Source organism: Athene noctua, chromosome 12 (assembly GCF_965140245.1).
Source record: "Athene noctua chromosome 12, bAthNoc1.hap1.1, whole genome shotgun sequence".
NCBI classification, from domain to species: Eukaryota; Metazoa; Chordata; class Aves; order Strigiformes; family Strigidae; genus Athene; species Athene noctua.
Genome location: NC_134048.1, coordinates 6,905,194 through 6,923,535, shown reverse-complemented (window position 1 = coordinate 6,923,535; position 18,342 = coordinate 6,905,194). Strand labels below are relative to the sequence as shown.

The following is an 18,342-nucleotide window of genomic DNA, read 5'->3' as shown; positions in this document are numbered from 1 at the left end:
GAAAAGTCAGCAGTACATTCCACTAAACATAAAATACATTATTTGGGCTTTACAGTGTGCCATTTAAACTTGCTTTGCAAAACCTTTTCCCCTCTGCCCCCCATCTGAAAGGTGATTGTGTTTTCATGAGCGAAGTAATAATATCATCGACCCTAAACTGGGTTACATGGGCATACCCTGTGCTAGCTGGTTATTCAGCTATTTTGAAGAAAGGAACTACCTGCATTGACACAGGATAAAATCTTTTCAGCAAGTAAATTTTTTTTATATAATACAGATAAGTTCATTAAATATTGGGTTTATGATCAATTTTGTTTCATGTATCAACTTATATCTTAAGGTCAAAAAAAACGCATCTTGGGATATTTTGGTATAGTGATTCAGATCTTAAATGGACAAAATGGGCAAGTGGTTTAGAAGGACAGTAGCTGAAGTGGTTATTCCCCCCTATTCAGTAATTACATGATGATATCTGAGGCATTGTGTCCAGTTTTAGGCTTCCAGGTAGATGAAAGATGCCAGTTTACTGGAGAGTGACCATCAAGATGACTGTGGGCTGCAGCACATGACATGTAAAGAGAAGCAGTGAAAATTGGGTTTGTTGTCTTCAAGAAGTGAAGGCTTTGGAGAGAGGTCTTACTGTCTGTCTAATTCTTCCTGAAGGTGTATTTGGATAAGGCAAGATGTAATGGACACAAGTTACAACATAGGAAATTCAGGCTAGATGTTAAGAAAAAATTTGGAAAATTTGGGGGAAAAGCTTGCCCCAAGTAGTTATGGATTCTTGTATTTGGAGATACTTGAAACTCAGATTCACCTATTGGACCTTGCTTGACTAGGGGCTTAAAACTAGAATTACTGAGATATTCTCTTGTTTTATGATTCTGTGATTCTTTCCAGAGAAGTCTGTTAAATGGCTGAAACTGCTAAATGGTTGCTTTTTAAATTGAACCGATAAAAGGACAAAGTTAAAACTTACCCTGAAATTCTTTTTTGTTGTTGTTGTTAAATGTTAGATGACAGCAACAAAAATATTTTGGTAGAGAATGTGTAATAGTTGTAGTTGCCTCCTTTGAGGAGAGATTTGTTTGAACAACGTAGATGCCCCTGAATTTGTTCTTGATTATGTGGTTTGTTTAAACATCAGTGAAGTTCTTTCCTTTGTCCATGGTGCTTATAAATAGGAAATGAAGACTCTATGACACTCCTAGCTTTGTCTACCATTGTTTTTTAAGGTAGAGATTTAAACCTCATTATTTTTGGTAAGTTGAAAAAAAAGTCTTTACAAAGCATATGAAAGTATCCTCGGAAAAAAATGAGAAAGCTTCCGTTTGAAAGTAACATTTTCTTTTTGAAAAAAGTATCTCCATGCACCTTTATTCAGTGAGATGATTTAAGTAAATTCAATTCTTTTGATTTTTCAGATACTCTAATTAAACATTCTTTAGCTTTGTGGTTTTGTAATAGCACACTTTCAGGTGTGTGCTTTCAAATGTCTTAATGTTCTAGAGTCTTTTAAAATGTAAAAGGATCCATAAGGAAGTCAAATCCACCAGAAGCATTTTCTTTTCACCTTTTTTGTTTTTCTCCTTAACTCCTTTTTTTCGGGAGCTGGATGATCAGATGGTTGCTTCTGAGGTGAACCTGAAGCTGGATTTTGCTCTGCATGATCCAGTGTTTTCAAAATCTGATGAAATCTTCCTTCTTGTTGTCTGAAGTCATATTCTACACTATGGAAAAATGAAGACATTTAAGCTAGTAAGTGAGAAGTTCCTGCTTGTAGAAAGGATGCTTACATCATTAGAATAATTTGGCAACATTCAGTATTAGAGCCTGGTTAAAACACAAGTGTGTATAGGTTGTTACTTTGAAAATAAATTAATCCCTTAATATTTTCTGAGAGAAACCTTTTTCTTTATCTGAGTTAAGATCTCCAGCATTTTTCCCAAAACAATGGAACAAAAATTGAGGGAGGAAAAAATGAAAAAGTACTAGGGTGACCTTTCAGTGCATTTCATTCATGTTAGTTAGATACTGTAATCTAACTCGGTTGTATCCTTGGCGTGGATTCAGAACTCTCACATGCTTAACTTGGTTAAATGTGACTGTCTCCCACTACAGACCTGCTAGGACCAAAAATATATGAAATTAAGCAAATATGTAAGACTTTGACATAAGTGGTATTAGTTGACAGGAAAGTAGAATATAACTAATTTTCTCCATTGAAACTAATAATTATTATTGATGTCAAATGAGAGCTGAGATGTTAATTACATAAGAGTCGGTATGTGCATGGAAATAAATGTAAGAATCAACGTGGACAAAGATTAAGTAGTCTTATGCAACCAGGAGAGTTTAATAAAAACAAAAAAAAAAGCAACAAATAAAAAAAATGCAGTGCTGTATGGTTTTTCTTTATTTCAACCATCGTTTCTGGGCAGGAGAGTAGGTGTTGTATCAGCTATATCTGCTGTGGAGGTTTTAGCAGGTGGAGGGGAGAGTGGAAAGGAGCTGCTTGTATCTTCCTTAGTGCAGGCTCTTGGGGAGGAAAAGGCTTAAGAGAGGGATATTGAGATGTCACATCAAAGCCCTTAACCTGATTTGGGCACTGAGTAGAAGAAATCTGTAAAATTAGTAAATATGAATATCTTTAAACACTATTAATTGTGAGTATTTGTATGTACATAGAAATCCATAAACATTGTTGAATAGGATGTTAAAATTAACTAGAAGGTTTTTCCCTTTTTAATTAATATGTTTGGGGGTTTTCACTGAAATAAACTAACTCAGCTGGCAAAAAGAAAAAGCCATATGATTATTCTAATTTAGAACTGAAGAGGGATCTCTGGACAAGGAGCAAAACATAATAGATACAAAAAGTAGAAAAAAATTATATAAATTACAAATTTGGTCAGTGTCTCTTCAGTTTTATCAGTCTGTTGCTAAAACTGCAATGTAATGCCTTTCAGCAGTCACAGATCACAATGCTGAAGAATGAAATGTTTGGTTTATAGCATATTTATACCCTTATATAACATATATAAGGATAGCATCTGCTCATGTTCATTTTTTCTTCCCTTCAAAGTTTCTAATTTCATGTTGAAGACATCATCTCTAGAGGCAGGAGGTCATTTAATACTGTCCCTTATCTGCTGAGATAACTGTTTTCAGTTGCTGCTTGCATTTGTTTATTATAATAAAAACATTTATCTTACAGGATCTAGACTGAAAGTTCCAAGTCAGCTAACATAAACCACCTGGATAGTTAATGAAGCTAAATTTACAGCCACTATATACCTGGTCACTGTTAGACTGAAAAGCTATTAAATACTAATCAGTGTAATCTACACTTGGATTCATAGGAAATTAGTATATTGTTTGACTCAGGAACTGCTTAAAAAGTTCAAGATAAAGATGGTTCAGTGACAGTAATCCAGTTCTGCTTGTACAGTGTTTGAATCACTGATGAGTTAGGTTCTTTAAGAGCAAGAAAATGGGGAGCAAGACAAAACACTTAATTCTATAATTAGTGACAACAGTGATGCTACAATAGCGGAAAAAATACTTGCACGGATTTTTAGGCTGCATAAAACCCAGAAATTGATGGGTTTGTCTAGAGCAAAACAGGTAACAATTACTTCTTTCAGAATGTTGTCTAATGAATATGTTATGAACTTCAAAGACTCATTACTCAGAATGCTTTAATCATAACCATGTCTTGTGGAACATCACTGTAAAGTGGAAACTATTGTTCCCTTGCTGTCTCATGTTTTGTCTCTTAAAACTAGAAACTCTTTAGAGGCACTGTGTTCTTTCATATGTATTCTAATAATCATTGCACCATAAGGCTCCAGGCACTGTTATCATTATAAACTACCTAGTAAATCAAAAAGGCACATCAGTGTTTTCTTACTTCCTCCATTCTTTTCTTAAGACACTTGTGCTTGTTGCTCAGGATCTTTCCTATATTTAAATTTGACTCGTAGAAAATGCAGTGTGAAAAACACTTCCTTGTGGATTCATTGTATCCATAAAAAAAATCTGAAGTCATAGTGCTTACAAACTGGCAAAGATAATAGTCTGTCATATTCTTTGAAATAAATGAAAAGTTTTCAACCTAAAAGAGAAATTATCTTACCCTTTATTTTTGTAAATGTAAACATGTTTAAATATACAAAACCTCTGGAATACTAATATATTTGAATATCTTTGAAGGGATAAAAAATTTCTAGGAGATGTTTCAAATCAACTTCTTAATTTTTCAGTGTCACGTTGAACTTCAGTACCTGATCTTCACAATATGTGACTGGCAAATTCATTTTCCACTGAGCTTCTTAATAAACTTGAAAACAGTACAGCACATCAGAAATGTGGTATGTATAGCAAAGAAAACAAGCATGCAGTTTCAATAATCAGCTCACCAACTGCAAAGTCCTTTAAGTAAAGTGTCCCTCACAAAAAGGAATCAAGAAACCCAGGATTAAACTAGCAGTATTATAATTTCTCCACTACCTTTGGTTTTAGTACACATTCTCTAACTCTCCAAATGAGGCCTGAGATATCATATGTAAATTTTGACTATGCATTCATCTTCCTATTCATTCTATTAAGTCTGCAGTGTACGGCAGTACTGGAAAGGATTTAAACTGGCAAGTGTGAGCTCCAGCTCTGATTATGCCGTGTTTGTTCAATACGTTACTTAATATCCTGTGAAGAGCCCAATGAATCTTACAGAATCACATAACTGAAGATGTGTTTTCTGCCTCATAACTGAGGTTGCAGAGATTACAGAATGTGTTTACAGGTTGGTGGACGCCCTGTCCCTTGCAGAGTGGACAAGCTACATGTGCAGTATAATCAAGACTTTGTACCTGCTAGCTTTGTGGTTAATGGCGGTGTGTATCCACATGGCATCTGAAACATGTATGGCTTCTGGAACACAGTACTAGAAAGCTTTTTGGTCATAACAGTTTAACAAACAACAGTTTAAATTTGGAGTAATTTACACTCACATTGCACTCTCTCAATAACAAATAAACATTTACTGAAGTGAGAAGTGTGGGAGTTTATTTTTTGGCACATAAACATGAACTGCAGCGATAGCTTACTGGCATTTTGGAGAATTGAGTGTTTATGTTTTCCAAGATCTAAACTTATTACAGAAACCCTAGCTTAAAAAACTGTAACACACAAATGGAATTTCAGAATCAGAAATGGCATCAAAGGTTTTCAGAGCATGCTAGTAGTAATAATACTGTGAAACATTAGTGGGAAAATTCTATTTAAATTCTCAGAAGTATAGTACCTCTTTCAGATAGCACCAATATTATTTGTTTTCTGCTTGAGAAAACAAACCAACCACCTCACACATAGTACTTGGTCTCTTGTTAAAAACTGAATTAATAATAAATGAGACCTTTTGTATAGCTGTCAATAAAACATTGTAGTGTACATTTGAGAGATAAACAGACAATGCAAAACTGGGTGAAGGAGTGAAGTACCTGTAAATGATACATGCGGTGTTCTGACAGGTGCTGCAGTTGTTGAGGTCTTGCCCAGTGTGATAGAAGTTACGCCTGTAATAGACAGTAGTTCATGTAATGTGTATTTACAGATACGTTAACAGATCTCTGAATCTTTCACGATAAAAGTAATTCTGTTTACCACTTCTATTATCCTTGCTAGAAGTTCTAGTGTGAAATTCTAAATTAGAAGTTTGCTTTAAAGAACTCAAACCCTATGTTGATGGTGCCGTTAAGATTCTGGTTGTTGTCTCTTGCATGAGTACTTGTTATGAATACACTTAGACATGTGACTGCTTCTTATAAACACACTTTAAAGTATTGGAATATCAATGTTCATGGTAAATCAATCTGATCTCTATCCTTATGCTTTCAATTCTTTCCCCTTTTCATGTTTCCTTACATAAACAAGTCAAATATTTACTGCTGATAGCTTACAAATTTGGAGTGTTGAGAAAACAAGAAAAGTGACTTTCATATTTAACATCAACTAGAGTTGAATTATTTTTATGATGGAGAGATCTAGAAACAGTTTGAAGTTAGTGGCTTATGACATCTGAAGGATACACAACATTTATATTTAAGGAGTTTTATTTGAATTAGGGGAGTTCGGTTGGTACCAAAATAATTTTCTGATTGCTTTTGGAATTAAAGTAGGGGTTTTCTATATGTGTTGTTGTGCTACTTCCACAAGTACTTGGAATCTTCAATTTTACTGCTAGATGATTCTAGCAAGATGGATTGAAACTCATCATTGAGTCTCAGTGTGAAACTGAAAGACATTTGGCAAAATTTTTGGTTTTGACCATGTGGTAACTGAACAGAAATGGACTGTAAACATTGCTGAATAATCAGACTGTGCTTCACTGCAAGTTAATCTTTGTAATGGCCAGATTTGCAGACATAATTGAAACTTGTCCCCTCTGTCATACATAAATGCACGCAGGGGAAAAGGAGTGGGTATTTTTTTCTGTAATTTTCTAAAAAAACATAGTCAGGTGGTACTGGTATGAAATATGACTTGGATTCCACCCTCCCACAACCCCCCATTTGCTTCCAAACAAAGTTTTTGTGTTTTGGTGTTTTATAAATATTTTTGCATTTTTGTTATCAGTATGTCTACATGGATTTTGTTTGTTGTGTCTAGGCTATTACAAAGTTGGTGCTAGAAAACGGCCTTTTCAGATAGAAAAAAATGATTAAGAGCAACCCTCAGAGTGCGTAGTTGGAGCTGAATTATATGGGAAAAATGTTACATGGAATAAAAATGTATGTGGGCACATAAATGTGGAAACTAACAGTATTTTCATGCTAACAGCCAGATGGACATTACTAGTTAATGTTTCGAGATAAAAAAAGTAATCTGTACAGCAGAAAATTACATGTTAACTTGATTTATATTATTTTTATTTTTAAATGAGCGTAAATCATACTTGGAGTGTGAGTTGGAGAATTATTCATCAGAAATGCAAGAACGTAATGTCAATTCTCAAAATACTTTGAGGAAGAAAGAATTCTTCAAAACAGACATATTTTTCTTCAGAAGTTCTAAGAAAACTGGGGCATAAAAAATTGTGGCTTCAGTTAGTTCTATCCTGACAGTTTTTGCACAGCCACACAAACCTTTTCTGTCCACATGGGAACAAGCGCAAAGACCCGGTGCTGAGTCATGTAAGCAAGTTGGTGTCATGTTCTGTGCTATTTCTATGCAATTGAACCTACACAAAAATCTCAATGCAGCTGTCTTTTTGTGATGTTTGCAGCATTTGTGGAAATGTGGAATATTATCAGTTTTATTCCTTAATTACAGTCAGTAAATACTATTAATACATGTGTCCTGATTTTAAAATTAAGGATGCAGTTTTATGCATAAACCAGTTGCACATAAATGATTATTCTAGATGCCTAAGATACCTGTGCTAAGTATAAAAGAAATTATAACATAGACTTCATGTTGGTTTATCTTTAAAAAATAAGAATAAAATGGAACCTTTATTCTCTTGATACTTTGAAAGATTTATCTGTGGGTTTTTTGAAGACAAAAATTAATTGATGGATATACTACATAATGAAAAACCAGAACTTTAAAATGTATCCTAGAAGCATTTACTGTAATTAGGAGCTGCTGTTAATGGTTTGGAAAGCATTATTAGGATATTCTAAAACCTGCTTTGAGCATAGAAATATTTAAAATTCTATTTGAACCTTGTCCTACAAAGGTGGCAAATCTTTAGGCAATAGTTGCATTTATAGTATTATTTTATAATGCACAATTGAGTTGCATGAATAAGCTACATAAATAATGCTTGCAGCCTCGGCTAATAGTCACTATGAGAGCATACTAAAAATAAATCCAGGTCATGCATTCTTGTGATAGTATAGAAAGCAGTCATTCTAAAATCTGAGATTCCAAAGTGAGTTCTTGCTAACAGTCTTCACATGCTGTATGTTCATAGTTTTAAGCCTTTTTAAGTACTCACCTCCCATGAAATCTTCCTGACATATTGAAGCTCTTGAAGTTTACCTGGCATTGTCCGTTTTGCTATTCTTAAGGCTTTCCCTTGAAGTGGCTGTGTTTTTGTTTGTGGTATTGTGAAATGTAACTAGCAGTGTGGTGCCCAAATGTCTGCAGATGCTATGCTTTAGCTACTAATCCTTTTGCTTACTTATGATGGCAGTAATAATTTATTGAAGAGAAGCATGTTTTTGCTGATATAAACTGTTTCAGCAATAGGACTGTTTTGGCCCTAAATGCATATCTGACCTTGCTAGTAAAAGATAGTTGGCTTGCCATAGGTTTCTGTTATACTGCATCAGTACCTTAGGCTTGGGTTTTGTTTTTCTACTGTGTAGAGATTTTAGCTAGATTAAGACTGCAACTCTCAGTGGTTTTGTACCTGACATCATAAATCTAAATTAAAAAAGAGAGGTAATAAACTATGTCTCACACTGGTTTTAAATAAAGGCTGTGTCAGCTAAAGCCAAACTATAGAGACTTACTTCTCTTCTGCCGAGGCCCAAATACCAGAAAAAGGGTATAAGATACCATTTTTGCAAACTCATCTTTAAATATCACAGGAAAGACTTTTTTGGTAGCAAAGGTTCAAAGAATGCTAACATCTACTTTACACTTCTGATAAATTACTAATATTAAAATGCACCGTACCCTTCACTGAGGGCTCTGGATTTTTCCAGGTCTTGGATTACATTCAAAAGGACTTTAATCTTCTCCTGGTTCGACTGCAAGGATTCCTCTACAGACTGCAGCCTGCCTTGTAGGGCACAGAGTTCTCCATGTGCCAAATGAATTTTATTTATTTCACTAATCTCTTTGTTGTTTTGTGGTTTTGTTTCATTCCTTGGCAGATAAGACTTTATGTGAAATCCTTCTAAACAGCTGTTACACTGGGAAACATCTGACTGGGTAGAATTTTTCTCCGTTTCAGTCTTACATGACAGAAAAGATTTTGATGCATTACTGCTGGTCAATGACATTATTGTGTGATCATCATTTGTTAATGTCACACAGCTGGAATCTGTTCTGTGCTCTCCTGCCTGTTGATAGTCTCTGAGGAAGCAAGGAGATGAGCTGTGATTTGATGGAGGTGATAATGGAGTAGTTTCTTTACTGCTTGCATCTTTGCTGGCTACGAGCAACTCAGAATCACTTTTATCTGCTTCACAAGAGTCAGAATGAGGATTACATTCACTGCAGTTAATAAAATTGCTTAGGCAAGGGTATGCTTTCTCAGAATTAGACGACAGTGTGCTGTTGTCATTATTTTCATTGCTATTTATGACAGTAGAAGAATGCAGTGAATTACTTAAATTCACGGTTGTGTCTGGTGCATCCATGGAAACATTGCTGTCCTGTGGAAAACTCACATGTATGTATTCAGGCACCTGTGTAGAAACAGTTGTCTTCTCTGATACTGAGAAATCATCTGAATGGATAGGTCCGTTGCTTTGTGTTTTTGATGGTCTTTGACTTAACTGACCATCCACGTCACTATTCCTAAATTCATCTTCCAAATGATTAGATATTCTTAAGTAACAGAGGTCTGAAGACATGTCTTGTTCAGAAAGATTGCCATTTACTTGGATAGAATTTGCAGGCTCCGCTGGCATTTCTGTTAATGATTTACTTACTGTCAACCTTTTCTTTTTAAAAACCGGGAAGTGTTTCCTGAGGCTAGGAGATGTTTGTATGGCAATATTCCGAAACCCTTTTTGAGCCCTTGGAAAAGATGGAGAGTGATGCAGCAAAAAGTTGTGATCCCAAAATATTTCTGTTTTTCCAGTTGTGGATGCTATATCTTGGGCAGGATTAGTATCCAGTTCTGACTTTGTGTTCACACCATCATCTTTGAATCGGACTTGCTGAGATTTGGTCCTGCGGTGGTGTGGCTCTTTCATAAAATCAGCAGAATCTAGACTATTCCTTTTCAATAGCACTGGACGCATTTTCATGTTTTGCTGGGCCATTGAATCGCAATTTAAAGTCTGTAAGTACCGTGTTTCTTTGCGGCCCATTTCATTTGTCATTTGAACTGTATATTAAGATTGTTCCTAAGTTGCAAATGAATACCTTACTCCTGAAGGAGCTAAACTTTTCATTCTTCTTGTTGTTACTCAGTATACTTTTAACTGACATGCTCTCTTTAGGGATGCTTTTTCAAATTTAATTGCCGATTAGACCAAACACTAAGATAAGGAAATTAAATATCAAATTTAAGGAAAGATTTCTTGTAGCTGGGGAATGCAGAACTCCTTGTGTTTGGAAGATAACATGATCATCTTATTGCAACAGGCTGTTAGGCTTACCGTTAACGAAGCTAAGTTTGAGTGTATGGCTTTCCTGATGGCTATTTGACAGTCAGCTCTCCATTTGTGTTGCAGCTTTTTTTATGATGGACCAGTCACATATGTTTTATTTGCATGTTGTCTAAACAACAAGCATAATAACTTTTAGGGGCATTTTCGTTTCTGTTGCATAGTTTTACTGCTGGAATATATACATAAATACCAAACTGAATTGCTTTCTTTAGAGAGAGTTTTTCTTCTTCAGCCATCTTTTCAATGAAACTAATCTTCCCAAACAGTTAAGCAAAATGTAACCACTTCTGACCAGGCAAAAAGACAGCATCCAGTGGCTTTCAGTGAGAGAAGTTATTGATGTGTTTCATTTGGGGAAGTTCTGTAAATACATTGGCATCAGAAGAGTGGTCCAGAGTGAATAACCAGCAAATGCAGAACAACAGAAAATGTTTCCTGAAAGTAAAAAGACAACAGTTGTAGATGAACGAACTGCCAAACACTAATCTTCTGCTGTCCCCTAACAACTTTTCATCTCCATTGGTTTTGTAGCTTTGGCAGTGAAATACTTGTATAGAAACTGAAAAATGTTTTATAATTTTCAAGTGCCTAAACTTTTCTTCACATGTAATACACAACACCAAAAATGGATAGAAAATATTCAGAGGAGTATTTTTTTCTTTCAGTACTCATGCAGGCCTGAATCTGGTCCCAAATATAAACCATAAAACTTAAATCTTCAGATTTGAAAATGGGTATTAAATCTTGTGGATGAAATAAAAAACTGAAGAATACAAATGTGAGTTCTTAATTCAGAGGCAAGTTGAGGTTTGAACCAAACTCAGAATTTTTATTTTTTTAGAGTTGCTCATTTGAAAGCATCCAGATTTGTGTACAACTCCTTGTTAAGGAGAAATAAATTTATTTTAAAATGTGATTAATGCAAATGGAACCATTTCTGGGAAGACAAAATCTCTTTCCCATGCAGTATCAATTATTTGGAAATCAAGACTGAAATTGTCTGCACGTACATGTGAAGTGTTCTACTTGGTTTGCATGCAGGAGACTGGCCTATAAAGCTGTGGTTTATCACATTAGTCCAGAGCTCATAATGAAAAAACAACATTAAACATTTTGAGTGACCGCTAAAACTTAGATTTCTGAAAAACAGTTAGGATAATAATATAGCCATAATGATTATTTATTAGGAAGACTGGAGAAGTAAGAGAGCATGTTTTATTACATAGCCAGCTGTTATCAAAAGTTTACTTGTAAGTATTTTAGGGTTTAAGTGTAATAAAACCACTAATTTTTTTAATATCCTCAAAAATAAAACTTTGACCCATTTGTCACAGCTGGCACTTTAATTGTGAGAATGTTTGCCTCGGAGACATTTTATTCACAGATTAAGATGCAATGAGCATTCGCCACTTTCAAGTTGTTTTTAGAAACAGTATTATTTGAAATTTGAAGTGTCAGTGAATTGTCCCTCCAAATGCGGATGATGGATGCATCCCCTGCATGGAATACCAGGATAGATCATTTGTAAATTTGTGCCCCAGTGTACACATGGATGATTCCTTTAAAAGAGGCAGCCACACCCATGATGTGTTGACTGGTGGCACAACAGGGTACGGGATGGACATGTCACAGTGCGTTGCTAATGAAAATGTGGTGTAGTGGAGCTGCAGTAAGAGAATATAAAGGCAGTAAAAGTGAAAACTTAAGTCTTCAACTTCACCCCTGTGAGTAAGGAGTTTCACACATGACTAGCAATCACATAGGCTAAGACTGATCTTATGTCAAAATGTAAGTTACTTTGATATAATTTTTTTGGTAACCTTTCTGTTACAAATTTAGGTTCTGTTATGGCTTCCTGAGATAGGACATATAGGTGAGTGTATACCATATATAGTTTGTTCAAATTATGTACATTTAACTTCTGTGTATTATATCCAGGACTTCTCACTCCATGTTTCTACAGTCTTAAGGATGGTTTTGCTGTTTCTTATCTAAATAACCTGTGTAATAGACTTCCTCACAAATGTGAATTCTCCTACTCAAATCATTCCAGAATAGTTTGAGCCAAAATTCAGTATAAGCAATGACTAGTGCTGGACTAGTAGAAGATTTTGAGTGCTGGATTTCAAAACTCATTCGTGAGATGTGCCTGTATGAAAATATTTTTTCTGTGTTTTTAGTAAGTTATGACAAATCTGAACCCAGCTGCTAGAATAGTGATAAAAGGAGAAATTTATGAAAAAAAATGGGAAATATTCTGTGGCATTTTTCATAATCCAGCATAGTTTGCTTTTAGGATTACAGTGATTTTTAGGACTGGGGCTAAATTCCCATCATAGTGTTTACTATTTACTATTAATTTACTATTAATCCTGTTCCCTGGTAATTCACTGGTGGTTTGATTAGCCTTACTACTTCCGTAGTGTACCTTTTATATAAGCATTGCACAAACGTTACCATATTTAATTTACAAAAATTGATGAGAACGGTGCAGTGGGAAAGATCTTGTTACAGAACATAGCAAACTGTTATGTAGCCTCAAGCAACATTTAGGAAATGTAATATAATTTAAGCAATGTAGTAATAGGATATTATTATATTATCAAGTTTTAGAAGAAAATGTGTTGGATGATTTCAGTGCAGAAAGGAATGTTGCATAAGATATTGAGGAAACAAATCTGTACATTAATACCAAATTTTACTTTCATGATATGCTAGCGTTATTTCACTTAAATCACTGTACTGCTTCTTCAGTGGAGACAAAGTATACACAATAAACTAGTCAAACAATTTCTCCAGATAAAGTTCCAATGCCAAGCTATGAATTCTCATATTATCCACTAATTACTGGAGGCTTTTTACAGTTTTGTTTGAGAATTTATCCAAATATTGCAGTAGCATTCTCCCCTTCACAGCTGCTCTGCTTCAGGCAGATAGACTACTTTAAAAGTTATACTTGCCCAATGAAGTTTGGAAAGAAGCTTTAGAAATATACTCCTTTGTGTCTTAAATGTGAATTAAAAACCCTTAAGGGTTTTAAAAGGGCTCTCTACTTTGGCTGTAGAGGCATGTAAGCTAGGTTCTTGCATTCTTCATTTGCAAATTGCTATTTTAATTCTGTGTGATTTTTAACTATCTTGGCATCCACTAGTTTGGGGGTCAGATGAATTGCTGTAATGAAAGTTTTGATGCTGTGATTTATATTAAATCAAGCTGAAATAAAAAAATATATAGGTAGGAATGCTCAAATATTTGGATTGAAAACCCAAACTAGCAAATTTCAGTGTTACAGGTGTCTGTGTGTACGTTAACAAATCAGTGTAACATTGTCAGTTACGAAGTTTAAATAACATTTCCCTTGTCCGGGATAAAATTTTTCATTCTTTTCTGGCACAGCAGCTTGCAGGTCTTGTTTTGCTTGTTATTTCACATTGACTGGACAAGTATGAAAAATTCTAAGGATCTGTTTTATAGAAATTCTTTCAATGTATTAATTCAACTTATGTCACTCATAACAAAAAACATATGTCAGTTTTAAATTTATGTCTTGTAATAATAGTAACAGTTTTGGTAGGAGAAATTTACTGGGGATTAATGTCTGCCAGGGTCCCATGACCTCACATCCAGCTATCCAGCCTCTTCCTCCTCATCTCTTCCCTGAGTAGCTGCTCGTCAGATCCCAGGAAATGACTTGTGCCTTGGTTGTTTTGTTTAATTAGCACGGTGGATTTGTTCCAATCTCTTTACTCACTGTTGAAACAAGTGGCCTACTAGGTTAATGTTATTTTTAAATGGTGCATATTTGATGCTCCTCTCTTCATTGGTGTGATTATGTGAATGACTGATAGATATCACTGTTTTTTTTTTTTTCTTTTATGCTTGGCTTATATTGGTAAAACCAATATAGATTTTTAAACTCTCTACAGGCTTTGCACATGTATTTTGTAATGGTGATAGTTACTTTCCAGTGTAAATTTATTCTAGCTCCAGTGTAATTGTATTCCAGGGTGTAATAAGTGAATTGCCTGCAAATGGCTAAGGTGCAAAGTCTGCCACCTCAAAACAGCAATGGAACTGGTTTTCCAACCAGTGGTGTTTCTGAGTTCTTAGAAATGCATGCACAGTTTAGTTAGCCAACCAAGCAGAGGAAATTTTACCACAAGAGAGATTTTATAATCATTATTCTTCCATATTTCCTTCCTCTGCCTTCCTGACTTCTTGAAGAGAGTCAAACATGTTTTTTGGTTCATATTTCAGTTTAATGACTGAAGCTGCTGTTGGTAGAGGAGAGCATCTGGTAAATGGAGATTATGAGATAATGGATGAAGTGAAAAAACATGTAGCAAAGGGCAGTGGGGATTCTGGAAGAGTGCAGATGTGCAAGTGTGGTGGTTCTGGTGGTTTTCTGCAGTTTGTGGAGAAAGTTAAATATTTGACATGGTTTTCAAATTAATTTAGTTGGAGTTTGACACGTTAATTCTCCATTTTACTAGTTTGGCCAAAAAAAGTACTGTTTTTCCTTGTAGTGAAAGTGTAACACATTTGTAGTAATTTGCTTTTCTTTTATGCATGTGTTAAAGCCAGTATTCCTTGAAAAACAAGTGTGGACAAACCTTTTTCAATAAATAAATAGTCAGTAGGCTAAAAGCATTTTGGAGGGCTTTCAACAGGAAGATGATTAATGTAATTTACTTTGTGCTTTTGAGCATCAGCACTTTAAACTTTCTGATGTACTCTAAATTTTTGCCACTTCCAGATGATCTATCTACCAAAGATTAAACAGCAAATGAATTCAAACATTAAAGGTACAATGATAGTTGACAGAGCTGTAATAACCGTAAGATAATATATTAGACTGAGTAGTTTTGTGTCATGTCTGCTTTGTCTTTTATCCTGTATAATACAGATTTTCTATGATATGCTGCTAGCTGGACATTTTCATTTTAAAGAGACATCTTGATTTATTTAATTATGGTTTGTGTTTGATAATAAGCTGTTTCCTACATCGGAGAATCATGATCCTCAGTTTAGAATAAATTCATGTGACTGTCACTTTCCTTTGATGTTGTAAGTCTTTCTGATATTCCTAAACTATTGGTGGAACAAGGGGCTGTGTGTGTTGTGGCCATTCTGAACTGTGTGCTTGTTGGAGGGCTGGATGACAGACTAAACACTGCAGAGGACGAGTTCCATATACAGGTTCACCCCTGACTTTCAAAAAGAAAATTCAGTGTCTGAAACGAAACTTTTTTGATTAACAAGTATAAATTTGTGCTTTAAGTGTGTTGGTTTGGATGTCAGTTGTTTTCATGTTCATTTGCTATCTCTGTCAGGAACTTTGAAAATAGATGTTAGCAAAGCTGTTTAATTTAGCTGTACCTCTACTTTTTATCAAGCTTGTGTTGGCTTTTTTCCTCAAAATAATGAGAGATGTTGAGGATGAGTTTAGATATGCTCTGAAATCCATGCAGACTAAAGTGAAACATACATCACCAGATAGTGTGAAGAGCTAGATATGGATTTAAAACCATTGGAAATGAATGATGATAGAAATTCTCTCTTTTCCCATTTTCCTGCCCTTTTGTCACAATAATGCAACCTTAGCTGAACTGCATTGGGTTCCCCAAGCCTAAATGTAAACAATAGTTTGAAGTTGACAGAGTTTGTTTTCCCTTCATCTGCAGACCTGAGTCAAGTTTAGATGCTTTGCCTTATTTCTCCTTTTCAGCACAGCACAAGTTTTAAAACATGCTTGTTGGCAAAAATATGTTGAGACCGATTGCTACGTAGGTTTCTTTTGAAATATAAGACTTAGAGCTGGGATGAAAATATTCTGTCCAATGTGGAAGCAATCTTTAAAAGTATAAAGTAATTTAGTAGTTTAGAGGTTCTGTAACGGTCAAAATTCTTAATATTGTCCAAATTTTTCTTTGTTCAGTATTCTCTCAAATGTAACCTCTAAAGCAACAATGACAGTCAGTCATTCTAGGATGGGTTATAATGAACATATTTCATTTTTATAACCTATGAAACCTCAGTGGATTTTACAGTCCTATCTTCTGTAAACTAAGTTGAGTAAAGCCAGAAAGGAATTCATCACAGTCTGATGGACTGCAGAATGGTTTTTAATAATTTCACCTTTAATATAAGGTAACCTTCGTGGTTATAGCAGGCTCTTTTATAGTAGCATCAGGTTTTGGGGGGATTTTGATAGTCTGGAGTAGAATGATAATAGACTAATAGAATACCATTGTATAAGCAACTTGTAGAATTCTCTTGATGTAAGTAACTTTAAAGATAAAATAAATAAGTCTCATACTTCATTGAAAACTTCCTACCCTTTTGCACCATAAAAGCATTCCAATGTTCTCGTTCTAAAATGTCTATTGAGTAATATTTAAACGTTATTCATTTTCACTATTGAATTAATCAGTGATTTTTTTTTTTTTTTTAATGCAGTTTATAACCTTGTCAGTGCATACTGCTAGGTTAATGTTTTGGGGAAAAATATAAGTTGTAATTGAAGTTTTCATCCGATGAGGGAAAAAAAGATCAAATTTATTCTGAATAGGTTTTTACTCTGCATATTTTCCTGCATTGTCTCAGGTTGCAGCGTGTTTTCTAATGTTATTGTAGATTATTTTGGGTTGGGGCTGGGTATATGGATATTTGTCAGGTTAAGTCAGAATAACATCTTAGCTATTCTTGCTGTCTGAACCATCCTACATCCAGCTACATGTTTTACAGCATCTGTAGCATGCTGGTACTCCATTCATCTCATCAGTGTCCAGAGAACTTCCTAGGCTTCCCCCTAGCTAGCTCTGTCTGAACTAGCGATGGAACATTTCCAGACTACGGAGTTAGTAAATTGCTGCTGTTAGTTTTGCCACAGATCTATCAGTTTGGAGTTAGTGCCATGTCTGCATTTGAAAAAGGTGGTATTTAATTCTGATGTTCAGTCTACAGCTGTAGCTGTAATATGGACACTCCAATTAGGTGCAATCTTTCATCTGGCACTTCCATCAATTAGTTTCACAGTATTACAGTTTTCAGATAGGAGGTAACTAAAGTGATTAATGTTTGTGGCAGTGCTTTAAGAGTCCAAGTCAGTCATAAAAGTACCCCCATGAAGTGCTGAACTGCACATTAGAAATGAAGCTGTGAACTATGATGATGATTATAGGTAATGACTGGATATCTTGGGCCCAGACCACTGAGTATCTCTTCAGATACGTTATTAGCCACTGGGGTCCATAGCATGCTGTTCAGGTCAGCATAACGATTCTTTTGGAAGGTTTTACTCCAAAATTTGTTGCGATGGTACTATTAGTTTCTGTCCTATCTGAGAACATTTTTATTGGTTGTCAAACGGGTTTGTGACAAAGTACAGACAAAAACATATCCTGCTTTGCAGTTACCTGATGTACAAGTTATATTCTAAGAACATAGACGTAATTAGAGGTTGAATTATTTTAATAGTCATTAATTGTAACAAACTGAACTTTGGCACCCAAATTTATTAATTTGGCCTCTGCGATCAAGGATAACAAGAAAAGTTTCTATAAGTATGTCAGTAGCAAAAGAAAGTCCAGGGAGAGTCTCCATTCCCTGCTAGATGCAGGAGGAAATTTGGTAACAAGTGATGAGGAGAAGGCTGAGGTGCTTAATGCCTTCTTTGCCTCAGTCTTCAATAACAAGATTAGTTGTATTGATGAAATCCAGCCTCCACAGCCAGAATACAGAGACTGGGAGAATGACCCCCCTGCAATCCAGGAGACAGTCAGCGACCTGCTGCATCACACAGACATACACAAGTCTATGGGACCAGATGGGATACACCCGAGGGTGCTGAAGGGGCTGGCTGGGGTGCTCGCCAGGCCACTCTCTATCATTTACGAGCAGTTCTGGCTGACCGGGGAGGTCCCAACTGATTGGAAATTGGCCAATGTGACGCCCATCTATAAGAAGGGTCGGAAGGATGATC

The 18,342-nt window shown here is 35.3% G+C and overlaps 2 protein-coding genes across 2 annotated transcripts in view; one reads left to right on the top strand and one right to left on the bottom strand.

The window, feature by feature from the left end:
- Window positions 1-18,342, top strand: part of DOCK2 (dedicator of cytokinesis 2) — a 197,500-nt gene that overhangs the window by 77,265 nt on the left and 101,893 nt on the right. The gene's annotated exons all lie outside the window — the stretch shown is intronic.
- INSYN2B (inhibitory synaptic factor family member 2B) lies at window positions 897-10,022 on the bottom strand. The gene is made up of 3 exons (XM_074915777.1): window positions 8,689-10,022; window positions 5,502-5,576; window positions 897-1,730 (listed from the first exon to the last, which is right to left on the bottom strand). The coding sequence occupies exons 1-3, from the start codon at window positions 10,005-10,007 to the stop codon at window positions 1,544-1,546; spliced, it is 1,581 nt and encodes a 526-aa protein (XP_074771878.1). The 5' UTR covers window positions 10,008-10,022; the 3' UTR covers window positions 897-1,543.